General features: G+C 44.8%; 1 protein-coding gene across 1 annotated transcript; it reads left to right on the forward strand.

Moving 5' to 3' along the window:
• The first annotated feature begins 5,340 nt into the window (after positions 1-5,340).
• On the forward strand, positions 5,341-27,388 carry LOC123746671 (uncharacterized). The gene is made up of 7 exons (XM_069316904.1): positions 5,341-5,490; positions 7,392-7,565; positions 9,306-9,919; positions 11,301-11,549; positions 11,698-12,072; positions 21,935-22,182; positions 27,053-27,388. Exons 1-7 carry the CDS (start codon positions 5,341-5,343, stop codon positions 27,187-27,189), a joined length of 1,947 nt encoding a protein of 648 aa, XP_069173005.1. The 3' UTR covers positions 27,190-27,388.
• Positions 27,389-27,917: the final 529 nt, after the last annotated feature.

Consider the following 27,917-nt stretch of genomic DNA (forward strand, 5'->3'; position numbering starts at 1 on the left):
GGTAACTTTCCCTCTCTATAACTCATATTAAACAAATCAAGTAAGGGATTAGGTTTCATACCGGCTAAATAATTAAGTATGTCATACGTTACTCCATCTTTTCCCGGAGCAGTGGAGCTGCCACTTTTTATAGCATCCAGTAGCTCATCGTGGGTTATCTCAGTGCATGCTATAGATCTTGTATTTAAGGCACATAAAGTTACTCCATTTCTAATATTTTCCCATGACTCAATGGTGACTCTCGTGTCTGCAGGTAAGGACTCCATACCAGCAGCACTTGCCCATTTATCTACTAACTCATTAGCAACTTTCCCTGGATCTGAGTGAGCAATGAATTTAGTCTTACAACCCCTGACTTTATTTACTGCTCTCCATATGTCTTTAAGGTTCTTAGTATTACCAATGGCCTGAGCAAAGTCTTGCCAGTATCTGTCCCGCGCCTCCTTCCTCACCTGACTGCATTCCCTAGCCACTTCCAACATTGTATTTTTCTCTTCATCCCTCATTCCATTTTTTAACCATGCTTTATGCGCACCCCGTAGCATTCTCTCCCATCCCTTGACTTGCTGATCATTGGAATATTTAAATTTCTTAGGTCCGTGCGTCTTGCTTCCCCTGCCCCCGTTATTTTCCCTCTGTACTAATTTCTCTATGTTCTCGACCATGTCCTCGTAAAAACTATCAACGCAGAGCGGCGTGTAATGTTGATACCAATCTCCCATATTTTGAATAAAATAATTTTTCATATCTTTCTTAATATTTAGCCTTTTCCTTTGAAAGTGGACTTGTTTTTTCCCCAGTGGTAATTCAACGTTCAAGGCAAAGTGGTCACTAAGTAGTTCCCGAACAACCCGAGCCTCCCCCATAATCCCCTGAGAGTTTAAAACGCAGGCATAGTCAAGCCGTCCTCCCCTGATGTGAGTTGGTTCATTGTTTCCCAATAGACAGGTATCTGGATGATCTTGTAGAAACTGTAACCACTTGACCCCATTAGTATTAATACTACCCACTGTCCCAAGGCTTGTGTGCCGAGCATTAAGGTCCCCAATGACCAGTGAAGGATTAGTATAAATGCAGTCAGGTAAATAGTTAGCGTCGAAGCAGTTCCTGGATACATACAAATTAACTACAATAAATTCCCCTTCCCTTAATGATAATTTAACACAAACACTCTCTATACCTTGCGTTTTTGATGGCGGTTCTACTAACTCTGCTGGTATGGAGTTCTTAACATAAATCGACGTGCCTCTGATGTTATTTGCAGCGAAGAGGTGAAACCCTTTATAGCCATTTAATTTCAATAATCCTTCATTCCTATCCCCTGTCTCCTGGAGAGCTACAACATCAATATCATTTCCCATCACATAACAATGAACATCTGTAACCCTGTTTCTCAAACCATTAACATTCCATGACAACACTTTCAGTCTAGGGTGATCCATTATTAATCAATTCATTGCCTAAGTCATCCCCAATAAGTTCACTAAATGATAGCCATACCTTGTATAACATCTCCCACCTCCTCCCAAGTTCACCAGTAAAAGCGACATTGCGATTCTCAAGAGATTTTTTCAGCCCTGAGATGTCCATTATTGGCCCAAATGATTCCTTCATTTTATGTGTAATTATAGGGTTCTTCCTTTCACTACGACTACCATCATTCACACACACTTCACTTTCCTTCATTTCATCACTCAATATTTCATTTTTGTCCTCAACCACTATATCCTGACTATCCTTCACCGTTGTGTGATTTTCCTTGACCTCCTGAACGTTTAATTTAGCCTCGATGGACTCGATTCTCTGCCCCAGATTTTGGAGGAACTCACCAACTTTTTTAAGTTCAGCCCACACTTCCTTGACCATATTATTATGACCCTCTCTCTGAGCCACAGTAGCCACTTCACTCACCGTTACACTGTCACTGCCGGAGTCCTGAGTGGTGGCGTGGCTGCTTGTTGCTGGAGCCTGCCTAAGTAAAGGTGACTCCTTTACCCACGCATTCGTCCGGTTCACTGGCACTGTTTGGGGCAGACTGTTTTGCTGTGCTCCCGGTGTCTGGGTAAGAGCTCTTGCTTGCTCTGTAACATTCACCGGCCGGAGAACAGCCATACTCGGCCTCTTGCTACACACAGCCGAGCTCGCATTGTGAACACCTCCACAGTTGCAGCATCTGGGAACTATTTTCTCACCCAGATTCAGTCTGTTTCTACACACAGTAGAGAGGTGAGACTTTCCGCAGAAACGACATCGTGGATCATTTTGACATCTCCAGGATTTATGCCCCCATCTGCAGCATTTCAGGCATATTATGGGCTCTTCCACATACTTTGCTACATGCCTGTAGCCAGCCCCGGTGATGAACACTTTTTCGGGTACGTCACCTCTCACTAGAGCCACCACCTGACTCCTAGCTTCACCTTTAATAAGGTGACGCTTGGCCCACACAAATCGTTGGTCGTCGAGTATAAACTCGGGGTCCAGAATCTGAGGGTATTTATAGATAATTACCTTCGTCAGCTTCTCGTTCCCCTCCGGTATTTCCATAAGAATTCCATCGTATCCTTGCTGGGTAAGATACTCCACTGCCTCCATAGAACCTACCGTTAAGTAAGGTCTGTTTACACCTTCCTTCAGCAGGGGCTCGAACTTGCGGTGTTCTCTTCCGAGTTTGACGGTCCACAGCAGCTTCTGATGATAGACCAGCGTGCATGAGGCAGGGAAGAGAAGCCTCCATCTCCGCTGATCCTCACCTTCCTGACATCGTTCCGTCCGTTTGTCTGCATCAGTCTCGGCGTCGTTCTTCATTCTTTTATCGTTTCCGTTAAGTGTATTACTGTCCACACTGCGCCTTGCCTCCTGTCTTCTTCGTTTCTTCTTATTCCTTGTCAGAACTTCTAGATACTCGCCCTCCTCGTCTGACTGGCTGCTTTCAGGGTCCATGTTAATAACGCCGTGATAAGTAGCCATGTCTTCTGGTGACTGAGTCTCCATCTCAGTACCCAGCATGGGGGGAGGGGGGGGGGGAAGGTGCGGAGCAGGTATCTTGACCCGACCGCGTCCCAGGTAAGACTCCACCTGGCACAGGAGCGGGGCAAGTAGCACGGGCTATGGTGAGCCCGTAACTTACCTGGCACAGGAGCGGGACAAGTAGCACGGGCTATGGTGAGCCCGTAACTTACCTGGCACAGGAGCGGGGCAAGTAGCACGGGCTATGGTGAGCCCGTAACTTACCTGGCACAGAAGCGGGGCAAGTAGCACGGGCTATGGTGAGCCCGTAACTTACCTGGTACAGGAGCGGGGCAAGTAGCACGGGCTATGGTGAGCCCGTAACTTACCTGGCACAGGAGCGGGGCAAGTAGCACGGGCTATGGTGATTGATTTTGATTGTTGCCGCCGAAGGCGGCTAGTTTATTGTGCACCCCATACTCATCCTGTGAGCGGTAGCGCAAAAGCATTACAGAGGGCACAAAAAGTCTTTATCAGACCTCATGTTAGATTATTACATAAACAATTTCATCTATCCTTCACACCTTATAGTTACAATGTCAGCTAGTTACAGAGAAAGTGCTATTACAAGAGATACATATTTACAGTAAGTCATCATACATTAATGGTAGGTCTTATCGCTAATAAATATAATAAATAAATGTTTATTTAGGTAAGGTACATACAAGAGATTTTACAAAGTTTGTTGGATTAATAAATAGAGCTAGTACATACAATGCCTAAAGCCACTATTACGCAAAGCGTTTCGGGCAGATACTTAATAGTTTGACCAATGGGGATATTACAGAGTCATAGGGGAGCTTCTGTTTATTATTAGTCCTCACAATACACTACTTGTTTCTGAATCTCATATGTCGTTCATCTACTGGAAGCGAAATGTGGATACAGTGCAAGGATTTCAGGTAATTTATCTATGGTAATAAGATAGGTTGCCATATTATACAGAGTGAGCTTAGATTTATCTCTAAATGGTGACCCCGTAGTGGACTTACCTGGCACAGGAGCGGGGCAAGTAGCACGGGCTATGGTGAGCCCGTAGTGGACTTACCTGGCACAGGAGCGGGGCAAGTAGCACGGGCTATGGTGAGCCCGTAGTGGACTTACCCGGCACAGGAGCGGGGCAAGTAGCACGGGCTATGGTGAGCCCGTAGTGGACTTACCTGGCACAGGAGCGGGGCAAGTAGCACGGGCTATGGTGAGCCCGTAAAGTGGCTATTCGATAGATTGATTGATAAAGATTAAGCCACCCAAGAGGTGGCACGGGCATGAATAGCCCGTAAGTGGTGGCCCTTATGAGCCATTACCAGTATCAAAAGATGATACTGGAGATCTGTGGAGGTGCGACTGCACCCTGCGTGACGGGAGATGTCTCCCACACAATTGATGAAGATTAAGCCATCCAAAAGGTGGCACGGGCATGAATAGCCCGTAAGTGGTGCCCTTTTGAGCCATAACCAGTATCAGAAGATGATACTGTAGATCTGTGTAGGGGCGAGTGCACCCTGCGTGACGGGAGATGTCTCCCGTGTCCAAATGGATGAATGTGTCCAAGATTGATGAAGATTAAGCCATCCAAAAAGTGACACGGGCATGAATAGCCCGTAAGTGGTAGCCCTTTTGAGCCATTACCAGTATCAAGAGCTGATACTGGAGATCTGTGGAGGTGCGACTGCACCCTGCGTGACGGGAGATGTCTCCCCCGTCCTGGCTATTCACTTTCCGCTTGCTTATATTTGGTGACTTCACCTCAGCTTCCTCCACCAGGATGGAAAGAATGTTACCTGTAATTAGGGAAAGGATTTGAGTAGTCATAATTAGTACTAATTGGTTTGTCATTAAGGTAATGAGAGATTGGAGCGAGAATAAGGTTTACTCGCTACAAGTGGCTTTAGGCATATTATATACTAGCACTATCTAGTAATCCAACATTCTGTTTGTAACTCAACAGCATGTATGCACTTTTACCTGTATAAACATTTATTTATTTATTTGCTTTATTTATTTAGGTGAACAAATATAATTCTTCTGCTCTTTTTACATTATAGATGCTTCATATCTTCCTAATATAATAATGTGCATGGAAAAAACAATGTATATATCTGGCGATGAGTCACAATAACGTGGCTGAAGTATGTTGACCAGACCACACACTAGAAGGTGAAGGGACGACGACGTTTCGGTCCGTCCTGGACCATTCTCAAGTCGATTGTGAATGGTCACAATCGACTTGAGAATGGTCCAGGACGGACCGAAACGTCGTCGTCCCTTCAATTTCTAGTGTGTGGTCTGGTCAACAATGTATATATCTCACTGGTCTGTTACCCACCAGACATGCCTTACCAAGAGCTCAGTCGCCAGTTGCCTTCACTGTTGGCAGAATCCGAAGTGAGGAACGACACTCAAGGTGACAACCCATTATTATTCTACCCAGGGACACGACTCCAGCTCCTGAACGGCTCTGTACCCTTCATCCCCTGCCAGGTTAGTTTCTGCTGGTCCTCACTACCAGTCTGTCAGCTCTTGCCTTACTGCACTTTATTCGTTTGCCTTGTTCGGGTAGAAGGTAGACACAGTAGTCGCTTCTGTATATATTTATTGACCGAGACAGCAAGGTATATATCTGCCTAGCCGAGGTCCTTCTACTCTGAGTCTCTGTGGAGAACTGCGGCTGCTGGGAGCATGGCTTGATGCTCCTCTGTCTGGCATGACGTCAGAGGCCTACTAGCCTGTGATTGGTTACATTTCAACTGACAGAATTTGAGTATAACAACTTTCCTCACCTTCTTCTTCACTACAAGGGTCCATGTTTGCTTTGTTATTAGTTTTTATCAATTATCAGTTATAGTAAAAGTTAGCAATTTCAGTTCATGACGTTTTGGGGGATTTTATATTTCATTGCATTTCTATTTTATGTGTTCTTGTTTTCTAGTTATAGCTTTAATATTTACATGAACAAACAATAAAACTTTGAACATGTCAAATGTAGCCCGGTGGTGATGTGCAGTGTAGAGAGGAAGGTCATAGGCACCAGCACCTGGAACGCTGTCATTGCGGACTTCCATGTCACCTAAATTCACCAAGGGCCACCTAAATCACCACAGTATTCATAAGGGTGATAATTAGGAAAAATACAACTAGTTAACACCCTTAGTACTGCTACCATCGCCGACACCACAACTATGCCAGAAACTTGAGTAAGGAATCACCCGGACGCGTGATCCAAGCGTTTTGTTGGAGCTCCAAGCTCCAACAAAAAACATAAAAGCAAGATGACAAACGATCCCTGGTGGATCACAACTGTGGATCCTCATCTTTTACTCAAGAGTGCATCTCCTCTCTGACAAATTATCCTCATAGGCAAGTAACACTTCCTCTGACAGGTCACCCAACGAACTAACATCTTGGCGAACACACTAACCTATAATTTTTACATATAATCTGTTGCTCTCGCCACAGTCATACTATTATCTCTCTCTCAAATATTATTTCTTATTCAATATAAACACGGCTTATTAAGGTCATTGAGCATTAGTATATATCACTGAGCAAGTCTTCTTACAGTTCCTGGCAAACAAAAGCTCTTACTGCTCAATCATGAGGCGAAGATGTTTATCTTCAGAAATCAAGATGGCGTCTGGTGTTTACCTTCCTCCAGGTCGTTCACAAATCTTCTCTCGACTTTCACTATCGAATTTTCTCATCCTGACTGGCGTGTGGAGGTCACACACTGCACACACACAGGCACCAACTTTAGCCCACCTGTCACATTGTCCTCACCTGGAACACACAAAACCTCTTGTAGGTTTACCACGGTGGACACCAGGGCCATTAATCTTTCATTGGCTTCAGAATGTCGCTCCTGGGTTCACAAATTGAGGCTGATCATCCACTTCTCCCTGACACACCTTCCCTCTGTCACAGTTCCATGGCACTTCTCTCACCAATGCTGAAGCACTAACACCTCAAACTGGAAAAGCGAGGAAAAGTGCGCTACCTCCTTGATCCTGCACTCACAAGTGACATCTTCACCAATCGTAGACCCTCTGCTTATGACACGTCACGACCTAGCTTCCTCCTCATTGGTCAATGATGATGTCATCCATCTCCTTCCTAATTGAGAAAGTCTCTCGTCGTCGCCATGTTTCCTCTCCACCTAAACAGTGCACTCTGATAAACAAATGCCTCTAACCAAACCTTCCAAGCAACTTCTATTTACACAGTAGACTGAGCTGTACATCCGTTTTCCGTCAACAGTATGCTTGGGGGGTGAGTATCTCTCATCCAAGACAGGATATAGGCCATGAGGCTTTCGGGGTTCATAACAGGTCTCCTACCCTACGTCAGAAGATATACTCCCCTCATCATCTTCCTCCCTTCTGTAGGTGCGTCAGTACGAGGCCAGGGAGGTGGGGGCGTGCAGCGCGGCGAGGAAGGCCGCAGGCACCAGCACCTGGGTCGCGCTCATTGGGGACTCCTCCCAGAGGCAGAAGATGCACTCCTTCCTCAGTTTCCTTCCTCAAGAGTTGACATACACCTACTTTATCGGTGAGAGAGAGGTGAGTGGTTGTTGCATCACAGTTGTAATCTCAGATAAAACATACAAACAATGAAATAACAAACTAACAAACAAAATATTTAAAATATTGTGTATTTTTTCAAGAGACGTCCGAGTATAACTAAATCTTATAAGGTGTGTTAGCATTATTAAGGTCTAATGGTTGACAAACATTGTCTCTACTGAAGTGGACAAGAACTGGCTCATATTCAAAGTCAATTCTAAATAATTTTATTGTGTTGTCAGTAAGAGAAGTCTCCGTGGTGTAGTGGTAAGACACTCGCCTGGCGTTCCGCGAGCGCTATGCCATGGGTTCGTATCCTGGCCGGGGAGGATTTACTGGGCGCAATTCCTTAACTGTATCCTCTGTTTAACGCAACAGTAAAATGTGTACTTGGATGAAAAAACGATTCTTCGCGGCAGGGGATCGTATTCCAGGGACCATAGGATTAAGGACTTGCCCGAAACGCTACGCGTACTAGTGGCTCTACAAGAATGTAACAACTCTTGTATATATCTCAAAAAAAAAAAAAAAAAAAAAAAAAAGAGTGTATAACACCAGCTCAACGTTGCTGCAATGTATCATTAAATATACCAGTGTTGCTGCTTTATTTTGATACAGGAGAACGTCGCTGTCACCAAGGAAGGCAATTTATTAATATATTATTTATGATGTAACGGACTTTGTGTTCGGCCTAACAAATGCAGTTACCAGTTACCAGTGTCAAGATACAATACAGGTTGTAATTACGAACAGTAAAATACAATATCTACTGTAACTCTACTTGCTGTAATATGAACAATTAAAGTCAAATTGAGATATATAAAATCAAACAATATTAAAAATGAAACTATGTAAATGGTATAAAGAAATGACAAATAACAACATTGACAAATGAAAAATGAGCAATTTAAACCGGTAGTATAAACAAGGGAAAACAATTAAAAACCTCTGGATGACAAAGCTATGTACACTTAGGGAAGCCGGTCGGCCGAGCGGACAGCACGCTGGACTTGTGATCATGTGGTCCTGGGTTTGATCCCAGGCGCCGGAGAGAAACATTGGGCAGAGTTTCTTTCACCCTATGCCTCTGTTACCTAGCAGTAAAATAGGTACCTGGGTGTTAGTCAGCTGTCACGGGCTGCTTTCTGGGGGTGGAGGCCTGGTCGAGGACCGGGCCGCGGGGACCCTAAAAAAAAACGAAATCATCTCAAGATAACCTCAAGATAACCATTGGTTTCTAAACGAGACAGAGAGAGTTCAGTGTTAGAAGTAGATAAGGAAAGATCTGAGGTGGGCCTCAGTGGTTATTGCAAGGTTTTCCCAGTGTCAGTCTTCTTAGCTAGATACTTATTGTTTAATGTTAAGTGTTTACTCTATTAAATGTCAATCATCCATCATAAGGTCCATCCATCATGAAATTTGAATAATTATTTTTTTCAGTTTTTCCTTAATACTGGATTGATGAAGTATCAGTTCCCGTTGTCTGGGACAGTAGGTCTATATTTACATTTGTATAGCGTCTCTCCAGGATGCAGTCCTGTTGCCTAACTCCTTACTTGTTTTCATATTTATACTAGGTTAACAGAGACATCTGGTGAGACAAAACGTGCCCAACTATGTCTGTCCTGCCCGGGGACCGAACACGAGATCCTCGAGTGTGAGTCGAAACTATTATACTACAGGTCCTATCCATATGACAACGTCTCAACTAATATGTTTTTAAATGTCTTGTTCCAGGTAACAACAGAGAACTTTTTACTGGCAGTCTCTCACAATGAACACAGACCTTCAACTTACGACATTTTCGGCCGTCGGCCGTCCAAGACAGCTCCCCCAACACCCACATCAACCGTCAGCCAAGAACCAAATACAATGACTACAACGTCCAGGACGTCGTCCTCACCAACCACTCCGTCGTCCCGCCCACAGACAACAAGTGAGGCTCGCCACCCTGCTCGCAGTGGCCGCAAGCTTCACCAACGTGGCAGTAGCCAACCCAAACATGACAACTTTAACGCACAAAACACACATAACACTTCACCAGAGCTGGACAAACACGGAATAAACACCACCCACGAAGAAAGTTTTATAAAAATCTCAAAAAACATGAAATTAAAATATTACGTTACCAACTATACAGCAAACGTCGAGTATTCTGTGAAAACGTTACTGGAAGCGGACATCCATCTCCCCTCATATGAGCTGCGCCTTACGCTGGTGTGGGCCCCTAGTGTCTCTAAGAGAGATAATCCCCTTAAACCAAACAGCGAACCGGTAACCAAGTTGAAGGACCTAGCCACAGCTAAGGTGGTGCCTGATGTCATAGTTTTAGGTAAGACTCTGCAGTGTACGTTTGTCTCTCTGTGTTGTGTGTAGGTGAGCCTGTCTGTGGTGTGTGTAGGTGAGCCTGTCTGTGGTGTGTGTAGGTGAGGCTGTCTGTGGTGTGTGTAGGTGAGGCTGTCTGTGGTGTGTGTAGGTGGGGCTGTCTGTGGTGTGTGTAGGTGAGGCTGTCTGTGGTGTGTGTAGGTGAGGCTGTCTGTGGTGTGTGTAGGTGAGCCTGTCTGTGGTGTGTGTAGGTGAGGCTGTCTGTGGTGTGTGTAGGTGAGGCTGTCTGTGGTGTGTGTAGGTGAGCCTGTCTGTGGTGTGTGTAGGTGAGGCTGTCTGTGGTGTGTGTAGGTGAGGCTGTCTGTGGTGTGTGTAGGTGAGGCTGTCTGTGGTGTGTGTAGGTGAGCCTGTCTGTGTTGTGTGTAGGTGAGGCTGTCTGTGGTGTGTGTAGGTGGGGCTGTCTGTGGTGTGTGTAGGTGAGGCTGTCTGTGGTGTGTGTAGGTGGGGCTGTCTGTGGTGTGTGTAGGTGAGGCTGTCTGTGGTGTGTGTAGGTGAGGCTGTCTGTGGTGTATGTAGGTGAGGCTGTCTGTGGTGTGTGTAGGTGGGGCTGTCTGTGGTGTGTGTAGGTGAGGCTGTCTGTGGTGTATGTAGGTGAGGCTGTCTGTGGTGTGTGTAGGTGGGGCTGTCTGTGGTGTGTGTAGGTGAGGCTGTCTGTGGTGTGTGTAGGTGAGGCTGTCTGTGGTGTATGTAGGTGAGGCTGTCTGTGGTGTGTGTAGGTGGGGCTGTCTGTGGTGTGTGTAGGTGGGGCTGTCTGTGGTGTGTGTAGGTGAGCCTGTAAGTTACCGTCAAGTGTAACTAATCTAAGTTAGCTATAAACTGAAAATTGTTAAATAACTTTACTGATTGTAACAGTTGCAACAAGAGGAAATTTTTTAATAACAAAAATAAACTTAAAATTATAAAGTTTATTTAGATTTTTAGTCAAATTTAAATTATTAGTAATAAGTGACATTAATATTATTATTACTATACCTTTAAATGTGAATTTATTATAAAAAAGGTAATTGGCATTTGAATTCGAGAAAACGTTCCCAGAAAGTTGGAAACTGCATTACTCCCTTTAATATAAGAGTTTGTATTCTACGATAAATTTCCCCCTCTGGGCATGCAACTTTCGTCCGCCATATTGAAAAATGGCATCGCAAATTAGTTTTTATCAAATATCTCGTTTTGTCTCGGTTTTAGCCAAATAGGTAACAAATTGTTTTTTGAAAGGAATTTAATTCTACACAAAGTGGTGCTAAGCCTGTTCAGTGCAGAGTTAACAGTTTCTCAGGAGAAGGGCTGGAGAGTCGAGAGGCTGCAGCCTCATCTAATGTAGAGGGTTTAGTCAGTGCATGATTATAGCAACGCTGTTGCTAGGGACACGGAGTGCGCTGTTGCTAGGGACACGGAGTGCACTGTTGCTAGGGACACGGAGTGCACTGTTGCCAGGGACACGGAGTGCACTGTTGTCAGGGACACGGAGTGCACTGTTGCCAGGGACACGGAGTGCGCTGTTGCCAGGGACACGGAGTGCACTGTTGTCAGGGACACGGAGTGCACTGTTGCCAGGGACACGGATGCACTGTTGCCAGGGACACGGAGTGCGCTGTTGTCAGGGACACGGGGTGCACTGTTGCCAGGGACACGGAGTGCACTGTTGCCAGGGACACGGAGTGCGCTGTTGCTAGGGACACGGAGTGCACTGTTGTCAGGGACACGGAGTGCACTGTTGCCAGGGACACGGATGCACTGTTGCCAGGGACACGGAGTGCACTGTTGTCAGGGACACGGAGTGCACTGTTGCCAGGGACACGGAGTGCACTGTTGCCAGGGACTCGGAGTGCACTGTTGTCAGGGACACGGAGTGCACTGTTGCCAGGGACACGGAGTGCACTGTTGCTAGGGACACGGAGTGCACTGTTGTCAGGGACACGGAGTGCACTGTTGTCAGGGACACGGAGTGCGCTGTTGTCAGGGACACGGAGTGCACTGTTGTCAGGGACACGGAGTGCACTGTTGCTAGGGACACGGAGTGCACTGGTGCCAGGGACACGGAGTGCACTGGTGCCAGGGACACGGAGTGCACTGTGGCGGTGTGTGCTCCACATGTGGACATCCCTTCCTTGCCATCCATGTAAACATTGTTTCTTTGGATACGGCAGCCATATATAGTGAAAAATAGTTCTTTTAAACCACGACCTGCCATCATGTTTTCTATAACTTCCCTAATGACATTAACGGGTACAAACCACCAAGTGTGACTGTTACTTTACTCAGTAACAGCCAGACTATTGTGTCCCGCGAGTTGATGTAAAGTGGCTGATCGAACGTCACAATACAACTGTCCTCACCTAATTGTGCTTGCGGGGGTTGAGCTTTGGCTCTTTGGTCAGGGTATGACCAAAGATATACCCAACACAAAGGTATACTGTGTTGGGTATTAGAGTCACAGCTGTTTGCTGCAGGGAACACTTCAGTATGAATTGTGTCTATGAATAAGACTATCGAATCAAATCAAATCAAATGCTTTTTCAGGTAAAAGTAGATACATAGTAGGCATCCTTCAGTCTCAGGAGACTATACCTTGTTGATACCTGGTTGATGGGGTTCTGGGAGTTCTTCTACTCCCCAAGCCCGGCCCGAGGCCAGGCTTGACTTGTGAGAGCTTGGTCCACTAGGCTGTTGCTTGGAGTGGCCCGCAGGCCCACATACCCACCACAGCCCGGTTGGTCCGGCAACTATGGAGTTGCGATCTGGTTGTCGGTCTGGAAAGGCCTTTCCAGGGCGCAAAGCCATGGGTAGGTTAAAAGGAGGAGAAGCTGTGACTTGTTCCATAAAACCATTTCATCCTGGAAGTTAAAACAACTCTCTCCACTTACCATAAAGCAACAGGAAATCTGTTGACAGTAGCTCCGCTTGCATTGAAGAATGATGTGTTGCATAAAGGTCTTATATATGAATTTTAGCTAATCCTGAGTGTTTAGTTTTCTGAAAGAAACCTGCAGATACAAGACCCAATTCTCCAACAACTTTTGAAAGACAGCCTCACCTACACACACCACACAGGCACTTGGAATACTTTCTTGTTTGTCAATATTCCCAGCTGAAAATCCAGAAGTTGATGATTAATACACTGTATGCCACCTTTTGAATGAAATGTGTTGGTTCCATCTATCGTATCAATGTTAATGTCGGCGTTGTCTAAATTCTATTCCTAAACTAATTGAGAAAAGGATTCCGGTATCACTATATGTCATGGGTTTTCAAGGGCTGATGTTTGGAATAACTTAATTTCTTCATGTGGTGCACAAAACCCTAGAGCAGAGACAACTTTGCTTAACAATGCCCCAAGACCAGTTTGTACGTGACAAAGAAAATACTTTGAATTAGTCGCAGTAAGGATTGCATGTGCAGTTAACACTTAACATGGTTTAAGTTTTCCAGGGGTCCACAGCTCCTTTTTTCTTGAGATTTTAATAATTGAGAGATTCAAGGATATCAGTTTCAACAGTATCAAGGAACGCGATTTTGAAGGGTACTTACCAATTTCCTGTTATTTAGATCTAATATCCTCTCTTACGATTTCTGCATCAGTTTAAACTATACAAGACGTTGTTCCTTTTCGATCTTCTTTCGTGTAATATAAAAATTGTCTGTTAGAATCTAACGGCCGGCATCACGGAAACAAATGGTTGGTGCTATATTATGTTCAGAAGTAATAATGTATCTTCATCATAAATGATATAACGCCTCATCTTGATTGTCTTTCAGTTCGTACATATAACCTATACAATCTTGAAACACTTTATTGAATGAGAACTGACATTCTTCCCGATGTGCCTCCATATATGAACAAAAGTGTTCAGGCACGACTTTGCTCGTGAGGCATAGCAACCCGTCACAACTGCCAGCTTAATAATACTACCTTGCAGCGTACTCATGAAGATAAGAACCATGGAGTTAAAATTCACACTTCACAGAAAGTTGCAATCCTGGTCGGAGCAGCAGTAAAAATAAAAGCTAACCAAACCCGAGGAATAATCAGGAGTACCTTTGACTTTAAGGAAAAGAAGGTAGTGATTCAGTTGTATAAATCTCTGGTGTGCTCCCATGTGGATTACTTTACGGAGACCATGAAGCATGAAGACCTCATCTTCAGATGGACATAGCTGCTCTGGAGAAAGTGCAACAGTGGTTATCTTGAGATGATTTCGGGGCTTTAGTGTCCCCGCGGCCCCAGGAAGCAGCCCGTGACAGCTGACTAACTCCCAGGTACCTATTTACTGCTAGGTAACAGGGGCATTCAGGGTGAAAGAAACTTTGCCCATTTGTTTCTGCCTCGTGCGGGAATCGAACCCGCGCCACAGAATTACAAGTCCTGCGCGCTATCCACCAGGCTACGAGGCCCCTCAGTGGGCAACAAAAACCATACCAGAGGTAAGTTAACTCTCGTACCAGGGACGGTTGAGGACCACAGGGCTAACATGACTGCAAACCAGGCATGACAGGGCGGATCTCATTGAAACTTTTCAAATATTGAACAATTTGGAGGTTTTTGATACAAACAATTTCTTCAAAAGGTCAGATGTAACACAAACAAGGAGCAACGGTTTCAAGCTCAACAAGCCACAATATAGGACTGAGAACAGAATTATTATTATTAACATCTTTATTGACAAAATTAATTACAATTTTGCCTAATCTGAGGATTTTGATAGTCTTATTAAATTGAGGTTAATGCTAGTATTCACTGTCACGCAGGACAGAGGGTCATACATAAGACAATAGGTCTAAACTGTAGGCTGAAGCACATATATATCACGGTTACAATCAATGTTTTAATGTGTGGATATGTGAAAACAAACAGAAGATGCTTTTTCACCCATAGGGTTTTAAACTCATGGAACCGCCTACCCGCCGAAGCTGTAAATTCCAAAACTCTCTTAAATTTTAAAATCTAATTCGAAAAAAATCGTCAGGGCAAATGGGGGGACCTTTGACAAGCCACCGGCTTCCTGTTCTGACAGCTGAGTAGACAGCGCTTCAGATTTGTAGTCCTGAGGTTCCGGGTTCTATCCCCCGGTGGAGGCGGAAACAATTGGGCAGAGTTTCTTTCACCTTGATGCCCCTGTTCACCTAGCAGTAAGTAGGTACCTGGAAGCTAGACAGCCGCTACGGGCTGCTTCCTGGGGATGTGTAACAAAAGAGAGGCCTAGTCAAGGACCGGGCCGCAGGGACGCTAAGCCCCGAAATCATCTCAAGATAACCTCCTTCCTATAGGTACTACCAAAACACTAGGATGCACCGGGTAAATTCAGGTAAATGATGAACTACTTCAGTTACACATGTCCATCTACAGGTCTGCCCCTTCTGTGATGTTCGTGTGTAGACCGCTTCAAGAATTTTACCGAAGACACTCTATGATATTCTTGACCAGACCACACACTAGAAGTTGAAGGGACGACGACGTTTCGGTCCGTCCTGGACCATTCTCAAGTCGATTGTGAGAATCGACAACAATCGACTTGAGAATGGTCCAGGACGGACCGAAACGTCGTCGTCCCTTCAACTTCTAGTGTGTGGTCTGGTCAACATACTTCAGCCACGTTATTGTGACTCCTCGCCTGCACACTCTGTGATACCTTCCTTCTGCGCCAACTAATAATTCTCACACATTACTTATCCCCAGTGCCACTTCTGGGGCCAGATTCACGAAAGCACTTACGAACCTGTACATCTTTTCTCAATCTTTAGCGGGTTTTTTTCCAATTATTAAACAGTTAATGAGCTCCGAAGCACCAGGAGGCTGTTTATAACAATAACAACAGTTGAATGGGAAGTTTTCATGCTTGTAAACTGTTTAATAAATGTAACCAAAGCCGTCAAAGATTAAGGAAAGATGTACAGGTTCGTAAGTGCTTTCGTGAATCTGGCCCCTGAGCCCCACCGACCTTTCATTCCTTTCGCAGCCTCGTCAACACTGCAAAATTCACTTTCAACTTCATGGACTGTATCACGTTCCTCGATTGGTGTCATCAGGTCCATTTAAAAAAAACATCAAAGCATCCTCTCCTCAATATAAGTTGTTCGTTTTGAAGTCTAACTAATTGCCACTTGACTTTCGAACATTTACTTCTATGGAAGATTGTTTCCTTCTTGGTTTAGCTGTTCCGACAATGTTTCGTTCCTTAATGTACGATTTTTGACATCTGGTTTGCACAGGAAGACTTGTTAGTCCTTCAAGGTGAGTTACTTTAGAAAATTAAAGACTTACTCGTTAAGTAAGAAAACTCGTTGCTTTCTAGAAAAGAGTAAACCAGTTTATGGCACCTAGTGAAACAAGGATTGGCAGAAAGCCTTCATCTCTCTCTTTGATGAATTAGTCCATCTGTATTAAAATATCTGCAACTATTCATTATCTTACACGCATTCATCCATTATTACCATTTCGATACATTGAAAGAGAGGAAGATTATTAAGGAAAGGCTTTAAAAGTGATTTGTCTTATAATAACTTTAAGAATATAATCTGCGTTATCCTTATGATAAAATCTCAGAGATACATTTTCTTTCTCAACTTTTCCTCAGGTGTCGGCAAGTGGTTCTTGTTGATGCGAGAAGTTTTAGATGAGTTGGTACCGTTCACATACATGGACAAGATGGTTGACCCCGTGCTGGACTACCTCGCTATGCTGGCTGCCAGGTCTACTCTCCTCGTCTGGTCGCAGAGTCGGTAAGATCCCGGCTCAGTATATAGGACGGACCGAAACGTCGTCGTCCCTTCACCTTCTAGTGTGTGGTCTGGTCAACATACTTTAGCCACGTTATTGTGACTCATCGCCTGCATATCCTTGAATATAACAGAAAGGGTGACGTTATTGATTCCAATCTTCACTTGAGAAGGAATTTAAAAATTAACTGTCCAAAGTTTATTTTACTATGGTCTGACGGTAAGAGATGCGTTTCGTTGATCCGTAACAACATTATCAAAGACAGAGATCGAATGGTTGCAAGTTTTTGTGCTGCCGGATATATAGCCACGGATTAAGTGAAGGTGAAGTAGCTCATCTATGGGCCAATTAGTTCATTGCAGCTTACCAGTTTCCATACATGCGAATCTGATCGTCGCTTCTCTGGAACTGATGGTTTAGTTCATGCCCATCTTCAATACCAAGCCCGGGAGCCGGTCGGCCGAGCGGACAGCACGCTGGACTTGTGATCCTGTGGTCCTGGGTTCGATCCCAGGCGCCGGCGAGAAACAATGGGCAGAGTTTCTTTCACCCTATGCCCCTGTTACCTAGCAGTAAAATAGGTACCTGGGTGTTAGTCAGCTGCCACGGGCTGCTTCCTGGGGGTGGAGGCCTGGTCGAGGACCGGACCGCGGGGACACTAAAAGAAAAAGCCCCGAAATCAATCATCTCAAGATACCTGATTATCACTACAGTAAATATAGATAGTTTATGATTGGTGTTTGCTATGACATGCCCTGATGCCTTTAACAGCAGCCGTCTGTTTAACCCGGCAAATGCTTCTTACAAATTTATCTAGACTTTAGCTAAGCTTAGAATATGATGCTAAGCATCGATCAAACATGAACAAAAGAAATTCATTTATATCTAACAGAATCCAGTTTTAGTTGATATGTAATCGAATTATAATAAATATTTTGAAATAATATTCTTGTTATATTTATATGTAGATTTAAGGCCAGTGATGCCCCATCGAGGCTAAGCTCAGCACTGACCCCACCACAGGTACCGTTGGTTCAACTTTGAAGGAGAAGGCGACTCAGCGGACAAGCCTTCCGGAAAGGGATCTTGGAGAGACACTCTGTTTTGTAATGAATTCAGGGACGCCATCCCGTTCATCGACATTTGGCTGTGGAGAAAATTGAGGTGAGTTCTGTTCGCTTACATAGAATTGCTGGAGATCGACAGTAAACATTCCGGCTAGCCGGACGGCCGAGCGGACAGCACACTGGACTTGTGATCCTGTGGTCCTGGGGTCGATCCCAGGCGCCGGCGAGAAACAATGGGCAAAGTTTCTTTCACCCTATGCCCCTGTTACCTAGCAGTAAATAGGTACCTGGGTGTTAGTCAGCTGTCACGGGCTGCTTCCTGGGGGTGGAGGCCTGGTCGAGGACCGAGCCGCGGGGACACTAAGGCCCCGAAATCATCTCAAGATAACCTCAAGATTTATGAATATTAGTTGAAGTCAATTCAAGTTTAATCTCCCCGTCCAGTGTAAGTAAATCAAGACAAGCTCACTCCTCTACAAGACAAGCTCACTCCTCTACCTTTACAAGCAAGTCAATAGCTGTTCAAGGTAAACAGTTAATAAGATAACTTTAGACATAAATGTTGATTAAATAAGTTTATGTTCAGCAAAAGTTATGTTAGTAAGTGCGCCGTTAACATGGTGAGTTTGGTGCTTTTTCCAGTACTTGACAGTGAAGTACCATCCGTTAGTACACATTTTGTTCACGGCGGTAGTGAGGTACACTTCTTTTGTTCACGGCGGTAGTGAGGTACACTTCTTTTGTTCAGGGTGGTAGTGAGGTACACTTCTTTTGTTCAGGGTGGTAGTGAGGTACACTTCTTTTGTTCAGGGTGGTAGTGAGGTACACTTCTTTTGTTCACGGCGGTAGTGAGGTACACTTCTACTGTTCAGGGCGGTAGTGAGGTACACCTCTATTGTTCAGGGCGGTAGTGAGGTACACCTCTATTGTTCACGGCGGTAGTGAGGTACACTTCTTTTGTTCACGGTGGTAGTGAGGTACACTTCTTTTGTTCAGGGTGGTAGTGAGGTACACTTCTTTTGTTCACGGTGGTAGTGAGGTACACTTCTTTTGTTCAGGGTGGTAGTGAGGTACACTTCTTTTGTTCACTGTGGTAGTGAGGTACACTTCTTTTGTTCAGGGTGGTAGTGAGGTACACTTCTATTGTTCACGGCGGTAGTGAGGTACACTTCTTTTGTTCAGGGTGGTAGTGAGGTACACTTCTATTGTTCACGGCGGTAGTGAGGTACACCTCTATTGTTCACGGCGGTAGTGAGGTACACCTCTATTGTTCAGGGCCGTAGTGAGGTACACTTCTTTTGTTCAGGGCGGTAGTGAGGTACACCTCTATTGTTCAGGGCGGTAGTGAGGTACACCTCTATTGTTCAGGGCGGTAGTGAGGTACACCTCTATTGTTCAGGGCGGTAGTGAGGTACACCTCTATTGTTCACGGCGGTAGTGAGGTACACCTCTATTGTTCACGGCGATAGTGAGGTACACCTCTATTGTTCACGGCGGTAGTGAGGTACACCTCTATTGTTCAGGGTGGTAGTGAGGTACACCTCTATTGTTCAGGGTGGTAGTGAGGTACACTTCTTTTGTTCAGGGTGGTAGTGAGGTACACTTCTTTTGTTCAGGGTGGTAGTGAGGTACACTTCTATTGTTCAGGGCGGTAGTGAGGTACACTTCTATTGTTCAGGGCCGTAGTGAGGTACACTTCTATTGTTCAGGGCGGTAGTGAGGTACACTTCTTTTGTTCACGGCGGTAGTGAGGTACACTTCTTTTGTTCAGGGTGGTAGTGAGGTACACTTCTTTTGTTCAGGGTGGTAGTGAGGTACACTTCTATTGTTCAGGGCGGTAGTGAGGTACACTTCTATTGTTCAGGGCCGTAGTGAGGTACACTTCTATTGTTCAGGGCGGTAGTGAGGTACACTTCTTTTGTTCAGGGCGGTAGTGAGGTACACCTCTATTGTTCAGGGCGGTAGTGAGGTACACCTCTATTGTTCAGGGCGGTAGTGAGGTACACCTCTATTGTTCAGGGCGGTAGGTGGTACACCTCTATTGTTCAGGGCGGTAGGTGGTACACCTCTATTGTTCAGGGCGGTAGGTGGTACACCTCTATTGTTCAGGGCGGTAGTGAGGTACACCTCTATTGTTCACGGCGGTAGTGAGGTACACCTCTATTGTTCAGGGCCGTAGTGAGGTACACTTCTATTGTTCAGGGCCGTAGTGAGGTACACTTCTTTTGTTCAGGGCCGTAGTGAGGTACACCACTTTTGTTCACGGCGGTAGTGAGGTACACTTTTAGAAACACTTTTTGCATGTGATAATCATAGTAAAAAAGCTAGCCGTCATGACTAACCTAACTTAGCTAACCTAACCTAACCTAACCTAACCTAACCTAACCTAACCTAACCTAACCTAACCTAAGCTAACCTAACCAAGATTTCTCTATTGATAATAGTGACATTTCCGCCTCTTGTCTGTGGGTGAGAGCTATATAGCTGCCTCTTGCAACACTTGTCTGTGGGTGAAGCTATATAGCTGCCTCTTGCATCACTTGTCTGTGGGTGAGAGCTATATAGCTGCCTCTTGCAACACTTGTCTGTGGGTGAGAGCTATATAGCTGCCTCTTGCAACACTTGTCTGTGGGTGAGAGCTATATAGCTGCCTCTTGCATCACTTGTCTGTGGGTGAAGCTATATAGCTGCCTCTTGCAACACTTGTCTGTGGGTGAAGCTATATAGCTGCCTCTTGCATCACTTGTCTGTGGGTGAAGCTATATAGCTGCCTCTTGCAACACTTGTCTGTGGGTGAAGCTATATAGCTGCCTCTTGCAACACTTGTCTGTGGGTGAAGCTATATAGCTGCCTCTTGCAACACTTGTCTGTGGGTGAAGCTATATAGCTGCCTCTTGCATCACTTGTCTGTGGGTGAAGCTATATAGCTGCCTCTTGCATCACTTGTCTGTGGGTGAAGCTATATAGCTGCCTCTTGCATCACTTCTCTGTGGGTGAAGCTATATAGCTGCCTCTTGCAACACTTGTCTGTGGGTGAAGCTATATAGCTGCCTCTTGCAACACTTGTCTGTGGGTGAAGCTATATAGCTGCCTCTTGCATCACTTGTCTGTGGGTGAAGCTATATAGCTGCCTCTTGCATCACTTGTCTGTGGGTGAAGCTATATAGCTGCCTCTTGCATCACTTGTCTGTGGGTGAAGCTATATAGCTGCCTCTTGCAACACTTGTCTGTGGGTGAAGCTATATAGCTGCCTCTTGCATCACTTGTCTGTGGGTGAAGCTATATAGCTGCCTCTTGCATCACTTGTCTGTGGGTGAAGCTATATAGCTGCCTCTTGCATCACTTGTCTGTGGGTGAAGCTATATAGCTGCCTCTTGCATCACTTGTCTGTGGGTGAAGCTATATAGCTGCCTCTTGCATCACTTGTCTGTGGGTGAAGCTATATAGCTGCCTCTTGCAACACTTGTCTGTGGGTGAAGCTATATAGCTGCCTCTTGCATCACTTGTCTGTGGGTGAAGCTATATAGCTGCCTCTTGCATCACTTGTCTGTGGGTGAAGCTATATAGCTGCCTCTTGCATCACTTGTCTGTGGGTGAAGCTATATAGCTGCCTCTTGCATCACTTGTCTGTGGGTGAAGCTATATAGCTGCCTCTTGCAACACTTGTCTGTGGGTGAAGCTATATAGCTGCCTCTTGCATCACTTGTCTGTGGGTGAAGCTATATAGCTGCCTCTTGCATCACTTGTCTGTGGGTGAAGCTATATAGCTGCCTCTTGCATCACTTGTCTGTGGGTGAAGCTATATAGCTGCCTCTTGCAACACTTGTCTGTGGGTGAAGCTATATAGCTGCCTCTTGCATCACTTGTCTGTGGGTGAAGCTATATAGCTGCCTCTTGCAACACTTGTCTGTGGGTGAAGCTATATAGCTGCCTCTTGCATCACTTGTCTGTGGGTGAAGCTATATAGCTGCCTCTTGCAACACTTGTCTGTGGGTGAAGCTATATAGCTGCCTCTTGCATCACTTGTCTGTGGGTGAAGCTATATAGCTGCCTCTTGCAACACTTGTCTGTGGGTGAAGCTATATAGCTGCCTCTTGCATCACTTGTCTGTGGGTGAAGCTATATAGCTGCCTCTTGCAACACTTGTCTGTGGGTGAAGCTATATAGCTGCCTCTTGCATCACTTGTCTGTGGGTGAAGCTATATAGCTGCCTCTTGCGACACTTGTCAGTGGGTGATGATGAGATACGTTCCTCTTCTCATCACTTGTCTGTGGGTGATAGTGAGCCAGCACTGGGAGCACACACACGTGTTACATAGAGACCATCTTCATTACAGGGTGACCGGGGCGTTACAGTGGGACTCGAGTCTGCCCTTCAACCTGGCCAACTTGCGGGAGTGTAAACAGCTCCGGGACGCTGGTCTAAGCAAGTACCCCATCTACCATGGTAAGTGTCTCATGTGTTATGTATCCTCTTGCTCTACCGTGGTAACTGTCTCATGTGTTATGTATCCTCTTGCTCTACCATGGTAACTGTCTCATGTGTTATGTATCCTCTTGCTCTACCGTGGTAACTGTCTCATGTGTTATGTATCCTCTTGCTCTACCGTGGTAACTGTCTCATGTGTTATGTATCCTCTTGCTCTACCATGGTAACTGTCTCATGTGTTATGTATCCTCTTGCTCTACCGTGGTAACTGTTACATGTATTATGTATCCTCTTGCTCTACCGTGGTAACTGTTACATGTATTATGTATCCTCTTGCTCTACCATGGTAACTGTTATATGTATTATGTATCCTCTTGCTTTACCATTGTAACTGTTACATGTATTATGTATCCTCTTGCTCTACCATGGTAACTGTTACATGTATTATGTATCCTCTTGCTCTACCGTGGTAATTGTTACATGTATTATGTATCCTCTTGCTCTACCATAGTAACTGTTACATGCATTATGTATCCTCTTGCTCTACCGTGGTAACTGTTACATGTATTATGTATCCTCTTGCTCTACCGTGGTAACTGTCTCATGTATTATGTATCCTCTTGCTCTACCGTGGTAACTGTCTCATGTATTATGTCTCCTCTTGCTCTACCGTGGTAACTGTCTCATGTATTATGTATCCTCTTGCTCTACCGTGGTAACTGTCTCATGTATTATGTATCCTCTTGCTCTACCGTGGTAACTGTCTCATGTATTATGTCTCCTCTTGCTCTACCGTGGTAACTGTCACATGTATTATGTATCCTCTTGCTCTACCATGGTAACTGTCACATGTATTATGTATCCTCTTGCTCTACCGTGGTAACTGTCTCATGTATTATGTCTCCTCTTGCTCTACCATGGTAACTGTCTCATGTGTTATGTATCCTCTTGCTCTACCGTGGCAACTGTCACATGTATTATGTATCCTCTTGCTCTACCGTGGTAACTGTCTCATGTGTTATGTCTCCTCTTGCTCTTCCATGGTAACTGTCTCATGTGTTATGTATCCTCTTGCTCTACCGTGGCAACTGTCACATGTATTATGTATCCTCTTGCTCTACCGTGGTAACTGTCTCATGTGTTATGTCTCCTCTTGCTCTACCGTGGCAACTGTCACATGTATTATGTATCCTCTTGCTCTACCATGGTAACTGTCTCATGTGTTATGTCTCCTCTTGCTCTACCATAGTAACTTTTACATGTATTATGTCTCCTCTTGCTCTACCATAGTAACTTTTACATGTATTATGTATCCTCTTGCTCTACCATGGTAACTGTCTCATGTGTTATGTATCCTCTTGCTCTACCATGGTAACTGTCTCATGTGTTATGTATCCTCTTGCTCTACCGTGGCAACTGTCACATGTATTATGTATCCTCTTGCTCTACCGTGGTAACTGTCTCATGTGTTATGTCTCCTCTTGCTCTACCATAGTAACTTTTACATGTATTATGTCTCCTCTTGCTCTACCATAGTAACTTTTACATGTATTATGTATCCTCTTGCTCTACCATGGTAACTGTCTCATGTGTTATGTATCCTCTTGCTCTACCATGGTAACTGTCTCATGTGTTATGTATCCTCTTGCTCTACCGTGGTAACTGTCACATGTATTATGTATCCTCTTGCTCTACCATGGTAACTGTCACATGTATTATGTATCCTCTTGCTCTACCGTGGTAACTGTCTCATGTATTATGTCTCCTCTTGCTCTACCATGGTAACTGTTACATGTATTATGTATCCTCTTGCTCTACCGTGGTAACTGTCTCATGTGTTATGTATCCTCTTGCTCTACCATGGTAACTTTTACATGTATTATGTATCCTCTTGCTCTACCATGGTAACTGTCACATTTATTACGTATCAGTGTCAAGTATAATATTTATATAATTATAGTTGTATTAGTAATATAAAAAGAGCTATAATCTTGCCGCTTCACATGCTTCTCCTGTTAAAGAATACTTATATTATGGTTCTTGAAGCTCTTCGTATACTGGCTGTGGGTTCTCTCTTGTTCTTAGACGCTCTTCCTTCACACAGTTGTGCTCAAGAGTAGACCAACTGAAGGAGTTGTAGAGCTTTCACTTCCCGGAGTTCATCTTAAACATTACCCTATTAGCTTTCCTTGGAAGATGACCCACCAATTGGTTTACAGCCAGGTCCCAAATTACTGCTGGGTGAAGAAGGGGTAATTAGTTAAGGATTAGTGCCTAGTTCTCCCTCCCTGACCAGGGCTCGATCCCGCAGGAATTGGCTGGTATTCCTGGCACTGAACGCAGTGAGTGCCGCCACCTCTCCCAGAACACGGGCACCTTGTGCTCTGTTCTCTCCTCTACACAAAATCTGACAAAATCTGGGGATATTTGGAGTTAAAGTGCAGGAAGTGGTCACACTCTCGCTCCGCACCAAGAGAGTGATTTGACTTGGGTTCGAGTCCTTGCCAGGGAGGTTTAATTGGGCGCAATTCCATAAGTGTTCACCTCTGTATTCCCCGCATTAATTAGGTCCCTGGTTGTAAAGTGATTGGTGGGTTGTGTTTCAGGGAACAACTGGTAGAGTAATGTTTACCATGAGCTATGGGAAGACAAAGTTCCCACCATGTTATAACAGGAGGCAGAAGGCGTCTGCTCCTGTACACACCTGCCCAAACAATCACATTAATATTAATATTTAATTCACCTGGGCTCTAGGAGACTCGAACCGTTGACCCCACGCGTGTGAGGCAGAAGCTGTATCCACTCAGCTATGAGTAGTCATAATAATTCCTCTGAGCTTCAGTAGTAGTCAGGGGGAAGTTGAAAATTCCAGCTTAGCAGCAGTAGTTGCTTCTGGAATCTTCCCTTATTAAGACTACTCACAGCTGAGTGGATAGAGCTTCTGCCTCACACTTGTGAGGTCCGGGGTTCGAGTCTCCTGGAGTCTAGGTGAATGAAATGTTTGTGTTCTAGGGAAGTGTGAATGACTATTATTAATAATAATGTCTTCCAGACTTCCTTGGAAACAAACATTTTCACCTAGACTCTGGACTAGACTCTAGGAGATTCAATATTTAGGTCAATAGAGCTTTGGCTTCACACTTGTGGGGTCCGGGGTTCGAGTCTCCTGGAGTCCAGGTGATTGAAATTATTATTATTATTATTATTGTTGTTTTAATCATTATTATTAATTCTTTTCATTATCACTTTTTAGTTGCTGTAATCTTGGACTGTAGCTGTGTAATACTGAGCTGTAATGTTGAAGATCACAATTATTAGATGAGAAAATGTTTGGAGCAATGAGGGGATCGAACCAGCGACCTGCTAAACACCATCTGTCCTCCATACCTCCCCTCCACCCCGGCCACGACATGCTGAAGGCTATTAAACCTAGGGGTACGGTCGGCGGCTGGTGTTTACCGGGTCGCTGGTTCAATCCCCTCATTATTTAATTGTCACATAGATGTTTCAACGTCTGAGTTGCAGGAGCTCAGGTCATCTTATATGGTTGTGCCTGTGACTGTCTCTGGGCCACTTACGGGCTATTCATGCCCGTGTCATCTCTTGGGCAGCTTAATCTTCATCAATCAATCCACCAATCGTCGCTGGGGACACGTCAACAGAGTAGTCTTGATTTGAACCATTATTGTCTGGTTTAATTCCGAACTTTCAGATATTTTCTCTGAAGATTCTTTTCCACGAATTACTCTTTTTAACTTTCCGAAATATTTCATTAAGGTGGATCGCCATAACAAAATAAGCAGCCTGTTAGTTTAAGCAGAATGTTCATCCTTAAGTTCTCCAAGATTCACTTATAAATACTTGAGGTCGTAATACTCTGAAGATGAACACATGGACACGCCAGCATGATAAGGAGGATGGGGCCATATCTTACTCTCCAGATAACAGAACAATCCAATACATCTCAATATTTGTTTAAACAAATAATCTAATCTTCTCACAATACTTTTACAGAACGTGATGTTTTTGTGGTCAATGTAAGAGATACGTCCCACAATCATATGACTGTTTTCTTCAAGTGTCCAGTTAATAACTATGAGTCCCATTATGACTTGATGACTTGTAATGAGTCCCATTATGACTTGATGACTTGTAATGAGTCCCATTATGACTTGATGACATGTAATGAGTCCCATTATGACTTGATGACTTGTAATGAGTCCCATTATGACTTGATGACTTGTAATGAGTCCCATTATGACTTGATGACTTGTAATGAGTCCCATTATGACTTGATGACTTGTAATGAGTCCCATTATGACTTGATGACTTGTAATGAGTCCCATTATGACTTGATGACTTGTAATGAGTCCCATTATGACTTGATGACTTGTAATGAGTCCCATTATGACTTGATGACTTGTAATGAGTCCCATTATGACTTGATGACTTGTAATGAGTCCCATTATGACTTGATGACTTGTAATGAGTCCCATTATGACTTGTAATTGCGATGCCACAGGACACCCTTCTTCGGTAGATCCCATCCATATTCACAATTTATTACATACTGTCTCGAAGGTATTTATATCCTTCGCACAATCGGCTCAGCGCCGTATGGTCCGGAGTTTGATTCCCGGGCATAGTGAGACGACTCTGGACTTTTCGATAGCCTAATGGCTGAATTCACCTAGCAGTAAATTTGTATGTGGGAGTTAAGTAACTGTTGTGGGTTTAGTCCTGCGGAGCACCAGTCGTTATCCTGTGGTAGGGTTGATAAGCTTTCAGGGCTCCTAACCCCGATAATGGGAAACTGTTTAGGATTGGCGGCACCAATCATGTCTTACGGGTATTTTCTTTAACGTTTAATATTTCCTTCTATCCCCAGATGGTTGGTGGAAGTGTAACGACATTCATCACTCAGCTTACGAAACAAACAACGACGAAATTCAAATGTTGCTTAACATGTTGTGCAACCCATACCTGGACACTCCTCCACAGTACTGCTGTACGGGTGTTGCTTGACACCTTCTACACCCCATACCTGGACACTCCTCCACAGTACTGCTGTACGGGTGTTGCTTGACACCTTCTACACCCCATACCTGGACACTCCTCCACAGTACTGCTGTACGGGTGTTGCTTGACACCTTCTACACCCCATACCTGGACACTCCTCCACAGTACTGCTGTACGGGTGTTGCTTGACACCTTCTACACCCCATACCTGGACACTCCTCCACAGTACTGCTGTACGGGTGTTGCTTGACACCTTCTACACCCCATACTTGGACACTCCTCCACAGTACTGCTGTACGGGTGTTGCTTGACACCTTCTACACCCCATACCTGGACACTCCTCCACAGTACTGCTGTACGGGTGTTGCTTGACACCTTCTACACCCCATACCTGGACACTCCTCCACAGTACTGCTGTACGGGTGTTGCTTGACACCTTCTACACCCCATACCTGGACACTCCTCCACAGTACTGCTGTACGGGTGTTGCTTGACACCTTCTACACCCCATACCTGGACACTCCTCCACAGTACTGCTGTACGGGTGTTGCTTGACACCTTCTACACCCCATACCTGGACACTCCTCCACAGTACTGCTGTACGGGTGTTGCTTGACACCTTCTACACCCCATACCTGGACACTCCTCCACAGTACTGCTGTACGGGTGTTGCTTGACACCTTCTACACCCCATACCTGGACACTCCTCCACAGTACTGCTGTACGGGTGTTGC

Source organism: Procambarus clarkii, chromosome 85 (assembly GCF_040958095.1).
Source record: "Procambarus clarkii isolate CNS0578487 chromosome 85, FALCON_Pclarkii_2.0, whole genome shotgun sequence".
In the NCBI taxonomy this organism is placed as follows: Eukaryota; Metazoa; Arthropoda; class Malacostraca; order Decapoda; family Cambaridae; genus Procambarus; species Procambarus clarkii.